General features: G+C 44.6%; 1 protein-coding gene across 1 annotated transcript in view; it reads right to left on the bottom strand.

Moving 5' to 3' along the window:
* Positions 1-22,758, bottom strand: part of JAK2 (Janus kinase 2) — a 278,873-nt gene that overhangs the window by 42,080 nt on the left and 214,035 nt on the right. Inside the window, exons 12-15 of the mRNA XM_040357463.1 lie at positions 20,468-20,602; positions 12,143-12,230; positions 11,332-11,459; positions 1,056-1,194 (exon numbers count right to left, since the gene is read on the bottom strand). Of these exons, the coding sequence (XP_040213397.1) occupies positions 1,056-1,194; positions 11,332-11,459; positions 12,143-12,230; positions 20,468-20,602 (490 nt within the window). The remainder of the gene's footprint in view (positions 1-1,055; positions 1,195-11,331; positions 11,460-12,142; positions 12,231-20,467; positions 20,603-22,758) is intronic.

Genomic DNA, 22,758 nt, shown 5'->3' with positions numbered 1-22,758 from the left:
GGCAGCAGCTTCAGCTGACCACAGTTAAAATGACAGCAGCAGCTCCTCTTTAAAGTATAGCTGAAGGCAAAACCTGTTTTATTTTGGATAGAGTGAAGAGGTATTAAAACATCTGTCAGTTTTTTATTGCCGTCTGTGTCCCGGTTAGGGAACTCCACCCTCTCCATTTGTCCTGTTTAACATCACCAAGAGAGTAAGTGAAAGAAAATTAAACATTTTGGGTTGTCACCAGAAATAAAGGAACAATCTTTTAATGAGAACAATAGTTCAGGTGACTTTGGTGACAACCAGGGATTTCTTTACTTTGGAGGAGTTTCCTCTCATTTCCTCCTGTCTTTCCTATAGGGCAGAAAGTGAAGAAAAATCTGTAACTAGAGATGCACCGAAATGTTGCCCCGAAAATAGTCAGCGATATGCATATAAGAGAATTGGAGGTGATTTTGCTGCGATTTTACCATGAGTGGTGTGTTTTTCATAGGTCATGTGACTCAAAAACCGCATTAAAAACATAACACGGGTTCTTTAATGATACGTTCTTGCTGAGTTTTGAATGCATTTGAACTGGGAGGCGTGTTTTTTTTAACTGACCAAAAATGCACCAAGCTGGATTTTTAACACCACAGTGGAAGCGGAACAAACCAGTGCGAAGACATACATGGAATTTAAAACGATACATTTTTCTTGAGCTTTTCTTGCGCTAAAAGGTGCCAATAATGACCGACAAATTCATATTCATTTAAATTGATATGAAGATATCAATTATATATAAAAATATTTTTTTTTTTTAAAAACTATCATTTTAGGTTTTTAGCCAAGTGCATCCTGCACTTTTTGGTACACCTCCAGTTATAACCCTCTCTTACTTATCCAAAATAAAAATAAATAAAGTTTTGCCTATATTTTTAAGGTTAACTTAAGGCAGTGCAAAATGCAATCTCCAGTTCCAACTAATCACATTTAAATTCATTGGGTCATATCAGTAAAACATTACATTTAAATTGTTTCAGCAATTTTGCAATACAAGTCATGTGAGACATAATAACTGACACCCTTACTCTCTCTTGGCAGCACCGAGATACTGATTCCTGGATCACTGAGCTTGATGAAAGCAGGATTTCCTGTCTTACGATCTTCTTCTCTGATCAGCAGAATATTTTTTAAACAAACATTGCCATGTACTAGATTTCTTTCCTCCTAAGTAAAAAAGAAGAATTAAATAAAAACAGTCAAAAATATATATAAAAAAATTGCAGATGCATGGTTTTCACAGTTTAACGAAGAAAGAAAAAAGTCAGTTAAACTGAACTTGCCAAGTTCTTTAAATTAGAACAACAGGTTTTGAGAGGTCAGTTTATGGTTGTCTAAACCAGTGTTTCTCAACTCCAGTCCTCAAGGCACCCAACAGATCATGTTTTCAGGATTTCCCTCAGATGAAATGGCTGTGGTAATTACTGAGGCTGGGATCACACTACTACACTACTTTCATCCTACTTTGCTCTGCTACATTGGTCCAACATTTATCCTACATCCATCCTACTTTCATGAACAGGATACTACTTTGTTCCGACTTCAATGATATTCAATGGGTTGAAGTAGGATCAATGTAGGACCAAAAGTAGTACATGGAGCATTTTCAAAGTCGGACCGACTTGTGTAGGATGCTACAAGACGCTCTCATAGGGAAACATTGAACACAGAGCAAAGTAGGATGAAAGTAGTGTAGTAGTGTGAACCCAGCCTCAGGCAGTCAAACTGATCAAATCACCTGTTAAAAATAATGGAATGCCTGAAAACATGACCTGTTGGGGCACCTTAAGGACTGGAGTTGATAAACACTGGTCTAAACACATTACAGCAACCCCACTCCCCCATTTTATCTAAGAGTTGGGTACACACGGATTGAAATTTGGTTGGTTCAGCAGGGGCCAGCCAACTTCTGATCTGTGTTCAGCCCTCCCTGTTTTGACAGAAGCTGATTGTTAGATTGATTTCTGTAAAATTGACCCACTGGAAAACCTTCTTTAATTAGCAGTTTTACAGCCAGCAGTGCTGATCAGGGAACTCTAATGCCCTGTACACACGATCAGTTCATCTGATGAAAACAAACCGATGGATTTTTTCATCAGATATCCGATGAAACTGACTTCCATCAGTCTTGCCTACACACCATCGGTTAAAAATCTGATTGTGTCCAACGCGGTGACATCAAACACAACGACGTGCTGAAAAAAATGAAATTCAATGCTTCCGAGCATGCGTGGACTTGATTCTGAGCATGCATGGATTTTTGACCGATGGATTTCCCCACAGACGATTGTTTTTTTCTATCGATTTTTTAACCATTCGAAAAATTTAAAAACGGGTTCTATTTTTTTTCACCGATGGGAAAAAAACGGATGGGGCCCACACACGATCGGTTTGTCTGATGAAAACGGTCCATTTTCATCAGACAAACCGATCGTGTGTACAGGGCATAACAGTGGAGAATCTCCACTGTCAGAATGTCCTGGCAGAGAAAAGGGGTGGGATAAAAATTCCTGCAGCAACCTAGCTTGTGTGGATGCAGGGATCTCCAAGACCCCTTTCACACTGGGGTGTTTTCTAGGCGCTTTAGCGCTAGAAATAGCCTCTGCAAAGTGCCTTAAAACCGCCTCCCATTCATTCTAGTGTGTCTTTTCACACTGTGGTGGTGCCCTTGCAGGATGTTCCAAAAAGTCCTGCAAACAGCATCTTTGGGGAGGGTTGGGAGTGCTGTATTTAGCAATGTATATTATTTTTGAAAATGTATATTATTGTAAAAGATGCATCCTTCCGATAGTAACACATAATTATTAGGACTGAGGTGTCAACACCTAGGTGACATAACCACTTGCCGCCCGCAGTTATACGTCTGCAACATGGCTCGGGCAGGCAAAAGGACGTATATATATGTCCCCTTTAAGAAGCCGGCATTGTGTATGCCCGCGCCCGCCGCGAGCTCCTTGACTCCGACCGGGTGTCCGTGGACTCAATGTCCACGGGCATACCCGCGATTGTGTCATGGTGAGGAAGAATGAGGAAATGCAAACAAGCATTTCCCCAGTCTTCCTAGTGACAGGACACCGATCACAGCTTCCTGTAATCGGAAGCGGTGATCACTGTCCTGTCACACATTGCCCATCCCCCCTACAGTTAGAAGCACTCCATAGGGCACACTTAAACCCTACAGCGCCACCTAGTGGTTAACCCCTTCACTGCTAGTGTCATTTTCACAGTAAACAATGCATTTTTATAGCACTGATCGCTGTAAAAATGACAATGGTCCCAAAAATGTGTCAAAAGTGTCCGCCATAATGTTGTAGTCACAATAAAAATCACTGATCGCTGCCATTACTAGTAAAAAAAAAAAAATATTAATAAAAATGCCATAAAACTATCCCCTATTTTGTAGACGCTATAACTTTTGCGCAAACTGATCAATAAACGCTTATTGCGATTTTTTTTTTTACCAAACATATGTAGAAGAATACTTATCGGCCTAAACTTTGGGGATCTTTATTGTAGCAAAAAGTAAAAAATATTGTTTTTTTTTTAAAAAATTGTCGCTCTATTTTTGTTTATAGCGCAAAAAATAAAAACCGCAGAGGTGATCAAATACAATCAAAAGAAAGCTCCGTTAGTGGGAAAAAAAAGGACGTCAATTTTGTTTGGGAGCCACGTCGCATGACCACGCAACTGTCAGTTAAAGCAACGCAGTGCCGAATCGCAAAAAGTGGCCTGGTCTTTGACCAGCAAAATGGTCTGGGGCTTAAGTGGTTAATTGTTGCACTGTACGCAAATTAACAGTTTTTTTTTTTGTTTGTTTTGTTTTTATGGGCAAACCAGGGAGGGGTCGCCTTCTGGATTATGCATAAAAATTTGCCACAAATGTAAATATTATAAAAACGAATATTACAGGAAGAAATGCCACCTAAAAAAGTCCACTTAAAGTGTTATACCAGCCACCCCAATATGCAGTTTGTTCATTGTACAGTGAACCCACACAAAAGGAACATTTAAGTTTTATTGGACGCTGACGATTTGCATTGCTCTAGGGCACTCTGTTACACAATGACCATCCAGAATTTGTTGCTTATCAGAATATTCAGCAAAACATATGGCCATAACTTGTTTTGTAGGAACTCAAATTGTTGTTGCTATGCATTAGCAAAAAAAAGGAAAATTCTTTGTATACAAACTTTAACCACAGACAATGGTCCCTCAGCAAAAGTGATTATCAAGAATTACCATTTTGTTTTAATAATTATTTGGACATTAAACACTATTAGGAATATGTATTTAAAACATTACCAGAGAACTATTTAGGGTCAAATGAGGTAACCTGGCCACCTTGAAATACCAGTTAGCAGGGTAGGGCTTTTCTGTCTATAAACACACTGCTGATAGTGTTTTGATCCAGTTTTTAAACAGTCTGCTCAATGTCTGATAAAATGTGGGTTCGTTTTTGATAAAAAGTACATATATATCTTTAAGCACAGCAACATTTAACCTGTAAAACCTTGCCGTCCAATCAAGTGGAATACCAGATGCCCTAGCACACATAATACAAGGGGCTGAGAAGTTTTTAGTCACACAGGTTTCCTATTGATATATTGCATGCCAACAGACTTTTCATAAGGGAAGGAAGGCAGGTAAAGCAATTCACATATATTAAATGTAAATAGTGAATGTATTTGTTGACTACTGGGATAAAGGTACATAAAACAAAAAAAACAAAACGCCCAACTACTCGCATCATCTTTCACACTCTATACACACACACAACCCTTTAAGCCCCAGACCATTTGGCTGGCCAAAGACCAGAGCACTTTTTGTGATTTCGGCACTGTGTCGATTTAACTGACAATTGCGCTGCTGGGCGAAGTGGCTCCCAAACAAAATTTACGTCCTTTCCCCCCCACAAATAGAGCTTTGTTTTGGTGGTATTTGATCACCTCTGCGGTTTTTATTTTTTTGCGCAACAAACAAAAATAGAGCGACAATTTAAAAAAAAAAAATGAAAAATTAACACTTTATGCTATATGGACTTATCCCCATTTTTTTTTTAAAAGCATATTTTTTTCTCAGTTTAGGCCGATACGTATTCTTCTACATATTTTTCATAAAAAAATCAATAAAAATAAAAAAAATCGCAATAAGCGTATATTGAATAGGTTTGCGCAAAAGTTATAGGGCCTGATCCACAAAAACCCGACGGAACGTAATTTTTCCAATTTAAGTTACACCGCCGCAAAATCTCTACCTAAGTGCCCGATCCACAAAGCACTTACCTAGAAATTTTGAGCGGTGTAACTTAAATCCGTCCGGCGCAAGGCGTTCCTAATTTAATGGGGCGAGTCCCATTTAAATTAGGCGCACTCCCGCGCCGGACGTACTGCGCATGCTCCCGACGTCATTTTCCCGACGTGCTTTGCGCAGTTTTACGTTGCGCCGGGTTTTGAGAATCGCGACGGGCGTAAAAAAAAAAAACGAGTTGCGGCGGGAAAAAAAATAAATAAAAAAAATGACAGCGACGCGGAGTAGAAGGGTCTACTTTTACAAGGTGTAAACAGTTTAGGTCTTGTAAAAGTAGCCCTAATTTTGCGACAGCAAACTAATACTTACGGAGAAAAAAATAAGCGTAAAAGCTTTGTGGATCTCCGCAAGTGCTAATTTGCATACCCGAAGCGGCATTTCGACAAGAAATGCCCCCAGCGGCGGCTGCGGTACTGCATCCTAAGATCCGACAGTGTAAGTCCCTTACACATGTCGGATCTTCTGCCTATCTATGTGAAACTGATTCTGTGGATCAGTTCCATAGATAGAAACAGGGATACGACGGCGTATCAGTAGATACGCCGGCGTATCCCTTTTGAGGATCAGGCCCATAGTGTCTACAAAATAGGGGGTAGTTTGACGGAATTGTTATTTTTTTACTTGTTATGGCGGTGATCTGTGTTTTTTTTTCGTGACTGTGACAATATGGCAGACACTTTTGACACTATTTTGGGACCAATAACATTTATACAGCGATCAGTGCTATAAAAATGCACCGATTACTGTATAAATGTGACCAGCAGGGAAGGGGTTAACCACTAGGGGGCGGGAAGGGCTTAAAGCGGGAGTTCACCCGAAAAACAATTTTTAACATTAGATTGAGGCTCATTTTGTCAAGGGGAATCGGGTGTTTTTATTTTAAAATCGAAGCAGTACTTACCGTTTTAGAGATAGATCTTCTCCGCCGCTTCCGGGTATGGTCTTCGGGACTGGGCGTTCCTATTTGATTGACAGGCTTCCGACGGTCGCATATATCGCGTCACGAGTAGCCGAAAGAAGCCGACCGTCGGTGCGGCTCTATACGGCGCCTGCGCACTGACGTTCAGCTACTTTCGGAAAATCGTGACGCGATGTATGCGACCGTCGGAAGCCTGTCAATCAAATAGGAACGACCAGTCCCGCAGCCCATACCCGGAAGCGGCGGAGAAGATCTCTCTCTAAAACGGTAAGTACTGCTTCGATTTAAAAAAAAAAAAACACCCGATTCCCCTTGACAAAATGAGTCTCAATCTAATGTTAAAAATTAAGTTTTTGAATTGTATGATGTGGTTATCCATGTGATATGGGGGGTGGTAACCCCAAATAGGCAAAGGCTTTCGATGATGTTAAATAGATAGTCAAACCCTTACCTATAGAAAGAAGTTACGCTGATATGTACATCTTTTGTTTGTGCAAGAAATTTAATAAACACTATTGAAACATAAAAATTAAGTTTTTGGGTGAACCTCCACTTTAAGTGTGTCCTAGGGAGTGATTCTAACTGCTAGGGCAGCGTGGCTTACTGTGACACATCACTGATCGCTGATCCCGATGTGAGGAAGCAGACGATCAGTGACATGTCACCAGGCAGAACAGGGAGATGCCTTGTTTACAAAGGCATCCCCCCGTTTTGCTGTTTCGTGACCCGATCGCTGGACACCGACGGACAGAGTCTGTGGGTCCCACGGTCACGGAGACCGCTGCATGCCTGCTATGGGGCAGGTTTAAAGCAACGTATATATACACTGCTTTGCCTGTCCGTGCCATTCTGCCAACATATATCTAAGTGAGGCAGTGGGCAAGCGGTTAACTTAAGCCGATGACCTCGTCCAATCTGCCATGGCCTACCCCAGGTCAGATGGCTCCAGTGCACTTCAATGAGCTGGAAGGCAGACATATACAGTGCATATATGGCAGTTTCTCCTTCAGGGAAGTGACTGATAAAGTAGAATGAGGGGGGACAGTTGGGATTTATATACAAGTATTTTTTAAAGTGTATGCAAAACATTAACATGGACTTCTCTTAGACCCCGCTCACACCAGTGTGGCTTTAAAAAAAGGGTTACTTTAGCGAGATATCAAAGCCACACATCAGTGCAATTTGCATTGCCGATTTCAGTGCAACTTACAACTCATACAACAAAAGTCTATGCAAGTCTCAATGAAATGGGAAAAAGTATTACAGAAATCGTTTTCATAAGCGCGGCAATATGTGCGATTCAATTTCGGGCAATGGGGTGCGACTTTTCATGTGATTTAGAAATGAACAGGGGCTTATTTGGTTTTCACCTGTTCAATACAGGGAGTGCAGAATTATTAGGCAAGTTGTATTTTTGAGGATTAATTTTATTATTGAACAACAACCATGTTCTCAATGAACCCAAAAAACTCATTAATATCAAAGCTGAATATTTTTGGAAGTAGTTTTTAGTTTGTTTTTAGTTTTAGCTATTTTAGGGGGATATCTGTGTGTGCAGGTGACTATTACTGTGCATAATTATTAGGCAACTTAACAACAAAAAAATATATATACCCATTTAAATTTCTTTTTTTACCAGTGAAACCAATATTCACAAATATACATTTCTGACATTCAAAAACAAAACAAAAACAAATCAGTGACCAATATAGCCACCTTTCTTTGCAAGGACACTCAAAAGCCTGCCATCCATGGATTCTGTCAGTGTTTTGATCTGTTCACCATCAACATTGCATGCAGCAGCAACCACAGCCTCCCAGACACTGTTCAGAGAGGTGTACTGTTTTCCCTCCTTGTAAATCTCACATTTGATGATGGACCACAGGTTCTCAATGGGGTTCAGATCAGGTGAACAAGGAGGCCATGTCATTAGTTTTTCTTCTTTTATACCCTTTCTTGCCAGCCACGCTGTGGAGTACTTGGACGCGTGTGATGGAGCATTGTCCTGCATGAAAATTATGTTTTTCTTGAAGGATGCAGACTTCTTCCTGTACCACTGCTTGAAGAAGGTGTCTTCCAGAAACTGGAAGTAGGACTGGGAGTTGAGCTTGACTCCATCCTCAACCCGAAAAGGCCCCACAAGCTCATCTTTGATGATACCAGCCCAAACCAGTACTCCACCACCACCTTGCTGGCGTCTGAGTCGGACTGGAGCTCTCTGCCCTTTACCAATCCAGCCACGGGCTCTTCCATCTGGCCCATCAAGACTCACTCTCATTTCATCAGTCCATAAAACCTTAGAAAAATCAGTCTTGAGATATTTCTTGGCCCAGTCTTGACGTTTCAGCTTGTGTGTCTTGTTCGGTGGTGGTCGTCTTTCAGCCTTTCTTACCTTGGCCATGTCTCTGAGTATTGCACACCTTGTGCTTTTGGGCACTCCAGTGATGTTGCAGCTCTGAAATATGGCCAAACTGGTGGCAAGTGGCATCTTGGCAGCTGCACGCTTGACTTTTCTCAGTTCATGGGCAGTTACTTTGCGCCTTGGTTTTTCCACACGCTTCTTGCGACCCTGTTGACTATTTTGAATGAAACGCTTGATTGTTCGATGATCACGCTTCAGAAGCTTTGCAATTTTAAGAGTGCTGCATCCCTCTGCAAGATATGTCACTATTTTTGACTTTTCTGAGCCTGTCAAGTCCTTCTTTTGACCCATTTTGCCAAAGGAAAGGAAGTTGACTAATAATTATGCACACCTGATATAGGGTGTTGATGTCATTAGACCACACACCTTCTCATTACAGAGATGCACATCACCTAATATGCCTAATCGGTAGTAGGCTTTCGAGCCTATACAGCTTGGAGTAAGACTACATGCATAAAGAGGATGATGTGGTCAAAATACTCATTTGCCTAATAATTCTGCACTCCCTGTATACCATTCAAAGGTTTGTTTTGTCTGTTAAATAAGCACAAATAAAATGCCTGTTAATCCTACCCAAACCCCAGTGCCTCTGCTGCACTAAAATCCCAAGGAGTCTTATCCACTCCTGCCTAGGTTACCTCCATGGGCTACCTCCTCCTCTGTTATGAGAATTTGTAGTCCAGATCAGAAGCTAGCACCCTAGGGTAACAAATCTGTTAATTCGTAGATATAGTACAGCAAGTGAATGTTGTTGCACATGGACAGAAATGTGTTACAGGCAGAATCACCATGTGAAAAAAAAAAGGAAACCAAAAAACGAATGCAGTCACCAAGACTATCACAAAGACTTTCAGGCTTTCAATTCTAAACATGCCCTAATATGTGTTAGGTAGTCTTTCTTCAAACTTGTATTATCCTTGATAACTAGCCAAAACAAAAGTGAATAACTACATACACTATATTAAAAGTATTGGGACACCTGCCTTTACTCATGCATGAACTTTAATGGCATCCCAGTCTTAGACCCCTTTCACACTGAAGGTGTTTTAGCAAGCAGCATCGTTGGGGCAGTGCGGGAGCGGTGTATACACCGGTCCTAAACCGCCCCTGCCCATTGAAATGAATGGGCAGCGCTGCAACATGATCGCTTTTAGCCCTTTCGTTGGCCGTTAGCGGGGGTTAAAAGCGCCCCGCTATCGGCCGAAAAGCGCAGTTTAAACAGCAGTAAAATGCCGCTAAAACTAGCAGCGCTTTACCGCCAACGCTGCCTGTGCCTTAGTGTGAAAGGGGTCTTTGTCCATAGGGTTCAATATTGAGTTGGCCCACCCTTTGCAGCTAAAACAGCTTCAAGTCTTCTATGGGAAAGCTTGACCATTCTTCCAGAAGCGCATTTGTTAGGTCAGGCACTGATGTGGATGAGGTGGTCTGTATTGCAGTCTCCTCTAATTCATCCTAAAGTTGTTCTATCAGGTTGAGGTCAGGACTCTGTGCAGGCTAGCCAAGTTCCTTCACCCCAAACTCCCTCATCCATGTCTTTATGGACCTTACTTTGTGCACTGGTCCAAATAATTTGGTGGAGGGGGTGGAGTTTTTTTAAGGGGTTGGGCTTGGCCTCTTTTTTCCAGTGTAAAGAACTCCTAAGGCGTCAGCATACCAAGACATTTTGGACAATTTCATAATCCCTACTTTGTGGGAACAGTTTGGAGATGGCCCCTTCCTGTTCTAACATGAGTGTCCACCAGTGCACAAAGCATTGTTATAGCTGCAAAGGGTGGGCCAACTCAATATCCAACCCTACAAAATAAGACTGGGATGCCATTAAAGTTCATGTAAAAGGTAGGCGTCACAATACTTTTGGTAATATAGTGTATTAAAGTTCATGTAAAAGGTAGGCGTCACAATACTTTTGGTAATATAGTGTATGTGTGCATAATGCCGGCTAAACAATGTTACACAAGGTTATGAAACCATTGTCATGAATGCAGCCTCACCATTGCCATCAGTGAAGCCTGATCCATGCCCATCTGCAGCCTCGAAGGGGACAGGGAGGGGGCAGAATGAGCCCCAACAGATACATACAGGAGAATCTCCTGTTTACTTGTCAGTCTCTTTAATACAAAGTTCTGCCTCCTATGGATAGACAGAACAGTCATCCAATGCCAGCCCAGGAGACGGGACTTCCTATTACAGAGGTCGCCATGTAAACAGGAGATTCTCCTGTATGTAATCTGACGGCACTCATCCCAGCCCCTCCGAGGTACTATAAATATGGTATATATGTTTTGGTTTCCTGCAGAATCAGCAGGTCCCATGAGCACTAGCTCATATCCTGTTTCGAGGTGGCCCCTTTCCCTTGCAAGGCTCCTCTACAACCACCCTTGCATATGTGCTAGTAAGCTATGCCCCAACCCACACACAAAAACACAGGCATGGCAAGGCACTCCCCTGCTCCTTATTTCTCCAAGCTAGCCTTTGGAGAGCTGCTGGAGACCGTGCTGTCTCTAATGATTTTGTAGTTGACAGTTCTTCAGTGACAAACTGAAATAATCTTACACATGTATTACTGACAAACGTAAGCCATTATTGAGTTTTAAAAATAAAATAAAAAACAACAGAATACAAAATAGAATTTCTAGAAAATTTCTAAAATACTCACAAGAAAATGCATTGCCCAGGCCAGCTGTTTTGAAACTTCCAATTTCCACATAATATTAACTGTGTTTTTATTTTTCTTTAAGTAAATATCCAGTGATCCAAACTTTGCATATTCTTGAACTAAAATACCTAAGAATAGAATAAAACGTTGAAGATTTGCAACAGCCAAGACAACCATTGAAACCAGTATTTGCTTATATTAAATTTAACTAATGTATGAATGTAGTGTAACCCCAGTCCTCAAGGCACCCCCAACAGGTCATGTTTTCAGGCTTTCAATTATTTTGCACAGGCGATTTGATCCGTTTCACTGCCTTAGTAATTAACACAGTTGTTTCATCTGAGGGAAATCCTGAAAACATGACCTGTTGGGGTTCCTTGAGGACTGGAGTTGAGAAACACTGGGTTAACATGCCAGCATATTTCTAGGAATATGAGCTTTCCCTGACGATATGTGGGCTGTACACGTGCAATGTAATCATTGCAGGAGCCAAGAGGCAGGTGATCTGCCTGCAGACAGTTCACATACGGTACACCATGTCCGATATGGTAAAATCTGCGGTAGTTTTCTATACTGAAATGTATTTTGTTAATTAGGTGTAGACTCTGCACCAGTTTCTACTTCACTCTAAAATAAAAACTTGTGTGAGTGATGCAGATAGACCTGTTTCAGTAACACCACACGCTTCAGGTCCCTGTGCCAATATAATGGCAGAGGAACCTTTGTTAATTCCCAAGAATGTGTCCACAATGCAGTACATTTTATTTACCTTTAGTATAAATATACACTAGAGAAAAATACTATTACTTACTCTCATCTCCGCACACGCAGACTCCGTAATTCAGGATCAAATGCCTGTAGGAAAGCTGGCTATTCATGCTTGCTGCTTCAAAGAAAGACTGAAAACAAAAAACAAAACAAAAGCAATTAAAAGAATGTAGGATAAGCATGCCCTCCATCTCCTACCCCCGGAATCCAATCGTACACCAATGCACAATCTGAAATTTCCATTTTGCAAAGAAGAAAGGGGTAAACACATTTATGTTCTTAAAACTTGTTAATAATAAAACAGATGCCAACAATTATCAGCTTTAAAGCGGGAGTTCACCCATTTGTTAAATTTTTTTTTTTCTCCCCTTAGATTCCTGCTCGTTCGGTCTAGGGGAATCGGCTATTTGTATTAAAATATGAGCAGTACTTACCCGTTTTCGAGCTGCATCTTCTTCCGTCGCTTCCGGGTATGGGTCTTCGGGAGCGGGCGTTCCTTCTTGATTGACATTCTTCCGAGAGGCTTCCGACGGTCGCATCCATCGCGTCACTCGTAGCCGAAAGAAGCCGAACGTCGGTGCGGCTCTATACTGCGCCTGCGCACCGACGTTCGGCTTCTTTCGGAAAATCGTGACGCGATGGATGCGACCGTCGGAAGCCTCTCGGAAGACTGTCAATCAAGAAGGAACGCCCATTCCCGAAGCCCATACCCGGAAGCGACGGAGAGGATGCATCTCGTAGACGGGTAAGTACTGCACATATTTTAAAACAAATAGCCGATTCCCCTAGAGAAAACGAGCAGGAATCTAAGGGGAGAAAGTGCCCTCTAAGGGTGAACCCCCGCTTTAAGGTACCAGCCAATATTAGATTATTCACCCGAAAACGAGCTGCACAGGGGAGGTAAGTATAACATGTTTGTTATTTAATTAAAAAAAAAAATTTCTCTTTAGTGTTCCTTTAATGCCTCATATATATATATATATATATATATATATATATATATATATATATATATATATATATATATATATATATATATACACACACACACACACACACACACACAGTATACCATCATACACACCCACATGCCTCATTTAAAGTCCCAATCCTACACACTATATATATATATATATATATATATATATATATATATATATATATACACACACACACACACACACACACACACACACACACATATATATATATATATATATATATATATATATATATATATATATACACACACACGGCTTTTTTCAGCAGGAACGCGGGGGAACGCAGTTCTGGCACCTCCAGCTCTGAATGTATGCAATGCCAAGTGGTGCTGGGGTGTTACTGGAGGGTCTATTATAATGCTGGCTGCTGGGGGATCTATTTTTACAGGGGGAGTCTATTGTTGCTGTAGGGGATCTATTGTTGCTGGGGGGGGCTACTGGGAGACAGCAACTGTTGAGGGAGGGGTCTATTGTTGCTGGGGGAGCTCCATTGTTGCTGGCTACAGGGGCTCTATTTTACTTCCTATCATATACAAATTACTTAGCACCACAAATTGATACTTGGTTCTGTATCCATTACTGAGAGGTGGGTAGGGAGTGGAACCAAGGAACGGTGCTCGGAGGTGGGTAGGGAGTGGAACCAAGGAATGGTGCTCAGAGGTGGGTAGGGAGTGGAACCAAGAAATGGTGCTCGGAGGTGGGTAGGGAGCGGAACTAAGGAATGGTGCTCAGAGGTAGGTAGAGGGTGGAACCAACGAATGGTGCTCGGGGGTGAGTAGGGGGTGGACACAACACGTGACTCGAAAGAAGAGAGTTCCTGCACCTATTCTCTGAGAAAAAAAAGCCATGTGTATATATATACATATTTACACATATACAGGGATGGAGGCATGTTGGTGTTCAGTTTCAGGTTGAGACAGGTCATACCCACTATTTTACAATTGGCACTGCCATTTTAAACAGATATCGCCTCCTGCTTTGACTGCTCATAGCACATATTGCTGAATGCCGATAAGGGGAAGGGCTGTAAATTTATGAGCATCCATATTCAGGTGGGAGCCTGGCACTGCATTAACAGTCTCGGAGTAGCTCACATAATTATGTACTAAGAATGAACATTATTGGCTCGTTCACACTGCCCACGCAATAAATGCATTAGGGCAGCTGTCCATTCTTCCTAGCAGTGAGTGGGAGGTTTGAAGCACATTTGAGCACATTGCACGATTTAATTTATTTGAAGTGTCACAAATGGACACTACAGCAGTGTAGTGGGTGAAATGCTGCATGTCTGCATTTTACAGCAGCTCACCACACCTGCTGGCTGTGAATGAGCTACACAAAAAATAGGATTTTTGTACTCACCGTAAAATCCATTTCTCTGAGTTCATGGACGGACACAGCAGCAATTGACCTTTGGGTATTATCCTCCCTTTTAGGAGAATGACTAGGCAGAAAAAACAGCATGTTAAGTGTTAAACACTCCACACAGTACAGTACCTCCCAGGGGGCGGTTCCCCCGGGTACATCCCCCACACTCTGCTCTGCAGCCCCAGTTCGTAACAAGCAGTACAAACAAAGGAGGGGTGGGTGCTGTGTCCATCCATGAACTCAGAGAAATTGATTTTACGGTGAGAACAAAAATCCTATTTTCTCTTCCGTTCATGGACAGACACAGCAGCAATTGACCTTAGGGACGTCCCCAAGCAGTGTCAAAAAATCGAGGGGTGGGAAAACACAGCAAACTAACATCACCCCAAACAAACCAGAGCTCCCCAACGGAGGAACTTCAACCTTAAACAGCCGCCTGCAAAACCTTTATGGCCGAAGAAGGCATCCGAAGATGCACTCACATCCACCTTGTAAAACTTTGAGAAGGTGTGGACCGACGACCAGGTCGCTGCCTTACACACCTGTAAAACAGACGCTTGATGGCGGAAAGCCCAAGATGCACCAATTGCCCTGGTCGAATGCGCCGTAACCAGGAAGGGGGGCGCCCGCCCATTTAAGGCATAGGCCCGAAGCACGATCTGCCTGATCCACCTAGAAATGGTGGCCGACGAGACCGCCAGACCCTTCTTAAGGCCAGTCACCAACACGAACAGTGAATCTGACCTCCAAAACGGAGCCGTAGCAGACAGGTACACCCGTAAGGCTCGAACCACGTCCAAGCAATGCCGAAACCACCTTAGGAAGGAATGACGGCTGCGGACGCAGCACCACCTTATCCCTGTGGCTGACCAAATATGGAGCCTTGCAAGACAAGGCCGCAAATTCAGACACCTGTCTGACCGATGTAATTGCCACCAGAAAAAACACCTTCTGGGAAAGAGTCAATAAAGGGATTTTCCTAATGCCCTCAAACGGAGGCCTTTGAAGCCCTAAGAGGACTAAATTCAAGTCCCACGGAGGCAGTGGAGGACGCACAGGAGGGGCCACATGCCGAATCCCCTGCACAAACGTACGCACCAGAGAGTGCGCCGCCAAGGGTCGCTGAAAGAAAAACAGCCAAGGCCGAAATCCGACCCTTTATCGTACTTAAGGCGAGAGCCTGATCCACTCCACGCTGTAAGAACAGCAGAATCTGGGACATCACGTATGTACGGGGGTGCCAATTCATCTCCTCACACAGAGATGCAAGCCTTCCACGTACGATGGTAAATCTTCCGGGAAGTAGACTTCCACGCTCGCAGCATGGTAGAGATTACCGAATCCGACAGACCCCGGTCCCTCAGCACCTGGCTCTCAATAGCCACGCCGTTAAAGCCAACGACTGTAAAGCAGGATGAAAGATAGGACCCTGCGACAGAAGATCCTCTCGCAGTGGCAGGCGCCATGGAACATCTGCCACCAGACGCACCAGATCCGCGTACCAGGGACGGCGAGGCCAATCCGGAGCAATCAGGATTGTTGGTATCCCCTCGGCTTCCCCTCTGCGTAGCAGACGAGGAAGAAGCTTCAGAGGAGGGAAGGCGTAGATTAGGCGATAGTGACCCCACGGTCCCACCAACGCTTCTGCCCACGGGTCTCTTGACCTGGCCACGAACCGTGACACCTTCCAATTGAGTCAGGACGCCAGAAGATCCACATCTGGAGTGCCCCATTTCAGAGACAGACTCTGAAACACATCCTTGGTCTAGCGTTTGGCGACTTAGGTAGTCCGCCTGCCAGTTCTTTACGCCCGGAATGTAAACGGCCGAAAGAGCCGGAATGTTCCTTTTCGGCCCACCGGAGGATGTGAGCGACTTCCGCCACTGCAGCCGAACTTCCGTGTGCCCCCTTGATGATTGACATACGCCACAGCCGTGGCGTTGTCCGACTGAATCCTGACCGGGCGGCCCTGCAGTCTCAGAGACCACTTGGAGAGGCACAGCCTGATCGCCAGGAGTTCCAGGACATTGAGTGGCAGACGGGACTCTTCCCGAGTCCAGCGCCCCTGGGATGACTGAACACCCCAGACTCCCCCCCAGCCGGAGAGACTGGCATCCATCGTGACCATCGTCCAATGGCACGGCAGGAACGACTTCCCGGCCCGAAGCACCGGAGACGTCAGCCACCACACTAGGGAGGACCTGACCAGGCGACTCACCCAGACTTGGTAATCCAGAGATGAAGGGAGCTTGTCCCAACGCGACAGAATTTCTCTCTGTAACACACAAGTGTGATATTGAGCATACGGAACCGCCTCGAAAGAGGCCACCATCAGACCCAGAACTCGCATTCAAAAGCGAAGCGACGACCACTTCTGGGTCACCAACTGCTGCACAGCAGTTTGCAGTGTCTGTAGTTTCTCCGTGGGAAGAAAAACTCTCGCCTCCAAGGAATCCAGGACCAACCCCAGGTATTCCAGGCGCTGAGACGATACCAACACCGACTTCTGAACATTTAGCAGCCAACCGAATTCCCGGAGGGTCTGGCAGGTGATGGACACATCCACCTCTAATTTAGAGCTTGAAGAAGCTCTCAGGAGAAATTTGTCCAGGTATCCTACAATAGCGATCCCGCGCTGCCTCAGCAGGGCCAGAATCGGGGCTAGCACCTTGGTGAAAACCCTTGGCGCCGAAGCCATGCCGAAAGGGAGGGCCACAAATTGAAAGTGGTCCTCTCCGACCGCAAAGAGCAGAAATCTCTGGTGCATTGCGCATATGGGGATATGCAAGTACGCGTCCTTGATATCCAAGGACGCCAGGAAGTCCCCTTGATGGAGTGCCGCTACTACAGAGCGAACCAACTCCATCCTGAACTTTTGCACTCCGACAAAACAGTTGAGGGCCTTGAGATCCAGGATTGGATGGACCCCTTCCTTCTTGGGGACTACAAACAGATTGGAGTAAAACCCCTGAAACCGTTCCAGTAAAGGAACTGGCACGATCACCCCCTTGAACAGCAGATCCTGAACAGCCCCAAACAGGGCCTCCCGACGACCCGGAGGAAGCTGGAGGTTGGAAGGAAAAAAAATCGGTTTGGCGGACAAGAGAGAAACTCTATCTTGTACCCCGAGGAAACTACTTCGCAAACCCAGCGGTCGGAAAGAAGAGACATCCACCAAGCCGTGAATTTGCGAAGCCGGCCCCCCCACCCGAGAGACAGGCGGGGGCAGACCTTCATGCGGAATCAGGTTTTCCGCAGGCTTGCGGAACCAGGGGCGCTTCTGCCCTTCAGCGGGCACCCTAGTGCCCTGGGAACGTTTACCTGCCGCACCGGGCGGACGAAAAAAACACTTGGGGATGGTAAAGGAAGGCCTCTGCCTAAGGAGAGGCCCCTTACCAGATTGTGGGAGCAGAGTGCTCCTACCTCCCGTGGTATCCTTTATGATGTCATCCAGAGAAGCCCCAAAAAGCCTATCACCCTTAAAGGTTAAGTCCACCAAGGCCTTCTTAGAAGACGTCCGCAGACCGCAGTCCGCAGACCAACACTTCAGCCAGACAAGGCGGCACAACACCACCGGATAGGCCGAGGCCCTGGAGAGCAAGGGAAGTGTATCCAGGGCTGACTCACAGACAAATTTTAGGCCCTGCACCAACTGGTCGGCCAGCGCCACACAGTCCGGAGGGGCTTAAAGCTCCTCCAACTCCTGAAGCAACAACTTTGCCGGTTCAGTAAGTGTCTGTGACGCTAGAGCCCCGGCCAAGACCGGTCTCACCGCCGACCCCACCACTGTGAACATGGAGCGGGCCACAGCCTCAGCTCTCCTATCTGCGGGGTCCTTGAAAGCGGGAGCCCCTTTCACAGGCAACGTGGTCACTTTGTTTAGTCTGGACACAGGGGGTCCACTGACGGAGGAGAGGTCCACTTTTTCAGGAAGTCCTCCTCAAAAGGATAACGGACCGCAAAGCATTTTGAAACAGCAAAAACCTTTTGCGGCCGATCCCATTCCTTGTACAAAAATGTATGCAGATAAGGAACACAAGAAAACACTCTCGCAGTGTGGACCGGCTTACTGAACCCAAAAGGGACCGACACCTCTGATGTCACCGACCGAATCAATTTTCGGAGTATCTCGCACCGCAGTGATAAGAGCTCCCACTAGCACCCTATCATGCGCTGACCCTGAAGCAGAGTCATCCTTACTGTCCGTGTGGACTAGGCCTGCATCCTCTGACACCTCGGAACCAGGGCCGGGAGCAGTAGCTGGGCCCGATTTCGTGTCAGAGGCATCCCCAGAAGAAGGCGGGGGCGCTTTTTACCCCCCTCTGGCCACGCGCCGCTTCAATCCTGGCAACAAACACCTCTAGGACTGCCATCATAGCATCCACAGAGGCCGCAGGTACAGGGGCACTAAGGGTTAACTCTGGCATATCTGGGGGAGAAGCATCCGGTTCGGACGCCATGCTGACCCACCCCTTTGCCATCCTTGGAGTGCAAGGCAAGACCCACAGGCCACCCTCCCGGCCGCAGCAGAGAACAGGGGACCCCCCAGAGGACTCACCACCCAACCAGGCCTGTATATGCTGCTGTCCGCCCCAGAGCGCTGCACCGTGCTGTGCCGTCCCTCATGAAGTGCGCCGGAGCCGTTCGCAATGTTATTTTAGCCACTAGAGGCAAAAACCCCTTCTAAAATGGCCGCCGACATGCAAAAAGAGCATGTGGGCTACAAGAAAATGGCCACCGAACTCCAATAAAGGCGCCCGGCGCTGCCAAAATGGCAGCCGCGATTTGCACAGTAAAAAACACACACACAGTGACACAGCGAAAACACCCGGGACCCCCGGGCAGGCCCCCCCACACGCATGGCAGCAAAACAGCACCCCGATAGCAGACACAGCCCCCAGCCACCGGATGGAGTCCCCCAGGCGGACCCCCCACCTCACTGGCTGACCACCCAGAACGTGGGGAAGGAGGGAGAGGAAGGGAGAGAGGAAAGCAGGGCGGACCCCCGATCGACCTCCCCAGGAATGCACCAGCCGCACCACCCTGCCAAAGCAAGGGGACTGCTATTTACCCATCCAGCGACCACGGGCTGGAGGCATCCCAGACAGAACCAACGTCCGCGCAGTTACGGCATGGCTGTCGGCCCGGCACACTGTGACACGGACATAGAGCCCGGTCATATGTGTGCCCTGGAGCGCATAGCTCACCGGCCACCCCTAAAACAATGGGGCATCTCGTAGATGGCCCAGCGCGTAGCTAAAGGCCGGCACATGCTCGATGGCCGAACTTGGGGGGACTACAAGGATCGAGGATCCAGCCTGTCACGCAGTTGATAGTAGATCTCTGGATCCAAAAATGCAGGAAAACAAAAAAGAAAAGCAAGAAAATTGCAAAAAACAGCTTCAGAGCACATGGGCCCAGAGGAGCCATGTCATTCTCCTTGCTAGGCAGAAAAAAACTGGGGCTGCAGAGTGTGGGGGATGTACTGGGGGAACCGCCCCCTGGGAGGTACTGTACTGTGTGGAGTGTTTAACACTTAACATGCGGTTTTTTCTGCCTAGTCAATCTCCTAAAAGGGAGGATAATACCCGAAGGTCAATTGCTGCTGTGTCCGTCCATGAACGGAAGAGAAAATATATTTTTTATGTGTCCCAGAGGTGGCTGGCTGTAGCCAGTATAGAAAATCAAAAGGTCGCCACGCTGTGTGTAAAGTCACATCCACACTAATACACAGATGATATACCTTTTACACACCTCAGCAAAACATGACATTTTACTTTCAGCTGGCCTGTTCACATGTCTGTACAATGAACATTTCTGAATTCTCTATAGAGATAACCATAATATCTACTTAGTAAATGTGCTAGCAGCAGGCCATTGCAAATGTAAGCCATGGGTCACTAGGTAAAGTAGCAAAAAATACATTTGATTTTTTTAGTATTTACTAATCTTCTTTTTCAGCTACACTGCAACCATAGTTGACTAGGATGGAAGCAAACCTCAGAATAATTTCTATGCGTCTTATCCAAAACCTTCAGAAGAACTTCTGTTTCATGAATCTGATTGTAGTCTCCTGTCTCTTCACGTTTGCCTCGGAATATCTTGGTAAAGGTACCCTGACCAAGATTTTCCAGCTGAAAATATATTGAAGCAAATTGATTACCATAAATTCCGACATTTACAATGTTATGCAAATACCAACTAATTATTTTTAGAACCTTATTTTTTTTTCTCAGAACAATACATTACAGAATCTAATGTATAGAAAAAGCTTAGGAGAGATATTATCGTGTCACATTGCTATTACCTAAATTGCAAGAACATCTGTTGAAATGCTAATGACTTGGCTTTCTATACAAGCAGAGGAGACAATACATCACAATTTGTAGATGTTCATGCAGAAAGACCTCTTTAATATACAATGGTTTGTAAAATTATTAATCCTATTAACTTTCCATATTGATTCTATGCATTAAGGTAAGAAACCTTCTGCATGCAGCTCCCTTAATTACGTACTCTCTCTTTTTTCACTGGATGGAGAAGCAGCTGTGGGAACCATTGCCTCCTGCTCCTGTCAATCACAGCCAGTGAGAAGAGAGCGGGGTGAAGGGCGCTCTGTATGACAATGGACACACACAAAGCAGGCTTGGGAGCGAGCACGGCATAAGTGACCCGGAAGCAAGCAGCTTGCTATGTGGGCACTCAACAGGGGGAGGAGCACAGAGCACTGGCGCAAGACCCCAGAAGAGGAGGATGATTCAGGCTGCTCTGTGCAAAAAAAGTATAAAATGTTTGAGATTTAAAAAAATGCATTTAGAATCACTTACTTACAAATACTTAGGTATTAGGGCTTATGCATTGTGAAACTAATACATACAAGCTAAGACCTATTTTGTGGAAGAGGCTGCAAATGCACAACACACTGAAAATCAGACTTGCACTATTTTTGAAATGCAGTACACTGCAATACACCACTGTGCCAGTGCAGCACTGTGAGACCACCTCAAATAACACAATTATTCTACATCATTGTGACTAAGAAAAATAAAATACATAAAAAAGATTTTGCCAGGCTAGAAGTGAGAATAATTATATACTCCAATCTTCCACAAAGGCATAAATATACTGTATATGTACAGTATTAACATAAGATCATCAGCATGGAAAAATAGTCCCACCATTTCTATTTCTCCACCAAACTGGCACGCACACACACAGCGTTTGATTATTTTGGTGAATAAATCTGGGTACGTAGCTGCTGTTTTTTTTGGGGGCGGGGGGAGTCTGGTTTGTATGTTTCTTAGAAATGCGATCCTTGTTTTCTGTGCACTAGTGCATTGTAGTGCACTGCAACACAGGTGCTTTGCTGAACTGCATTACTGCAAAAGTATGAATGGGCCCTTCAAGACCATAACAAGTGTCCAACCATAATAGCTAGTTGTGCCATACTGCCTATATTAACAAGATAGATGCTGTCTGGTACTCTACATTTCAGTTTTAAAAAGACTAACAAAATAAATTTGAAAAAATAAATAAAGTTTTCTCTACTTGTCTTTTTTTTTAAATGGATCTTTTTATGTTTTAGCTAGAGTTTACATTTTTGTCCGTGACCCCATTGGGTAGATTTTCCCTCATTCCTTTTTTTTACCAATAGAAAAAAGCATCACAGAGATAAAAAATACAAACAGCAATAAAAACATTGCTGCAACTTCTAAATCTTTTCCACTTTGGGCACAAAATATGTTATCAGTTTGCCTGACAAGATGGGGGGGGGAGGGGGGTGTTTCCCAACAGGGACACAGATCACAGCTGGCTGGAGTTAGGCTTTAAAATTGTAAATTTGAAAAGGTAGTTCTGTGCAAAAGTGAATGAAAAAATAAGGGCATACTATAGAAAGATATTTTCTAGCGTTTTATCATAAATGTCTTCCAAGGGTACCCAAGGATGTTCAGAAACTACAAAGATTACCAATGCCACAACTTCACAATACTCTTCAATTGGTTTTATTCAGTTCACTTGATGGGGGAAAAAGGATAAATGGAAAGAAAATGTATCCCATAGGGCCTCACGCACTAAAGTGTGGGGTCTTGTGGCATAGATGGAGTATAAAAAGTCTACATAACATACATCCCAAAGCGTATCCATAGTATATCGATGTTCCTCAACACACCTGGAATGTCAGTAAGATTTCATGAACGTGACAAGCATTTGTGTTGGGGCCCCAAACTTTAGCCCCTTCCAAAAATGGCTTGTCCCTTCATACCACAGTGTAGTGGCACGGTACACAACA

This window comes from Rana temporaria, chromosome 1, assembly GCF_905171775.1.
Source record: "Rana temporaria chromosome 1, aRanTem1.1, whole genome shotgun sequence".
Classification (NCBI taxonomy): domain Eukaryota; kingdom Metazoa; phylum Chordata; class Amphibia; order Anura; family Ranidae; genus Rana; species Rana temporaria.
Note: the sequence above shows the minus strand (reverse complement) of the source record. Positions and strands in the feature narration are given on the sequence as shown.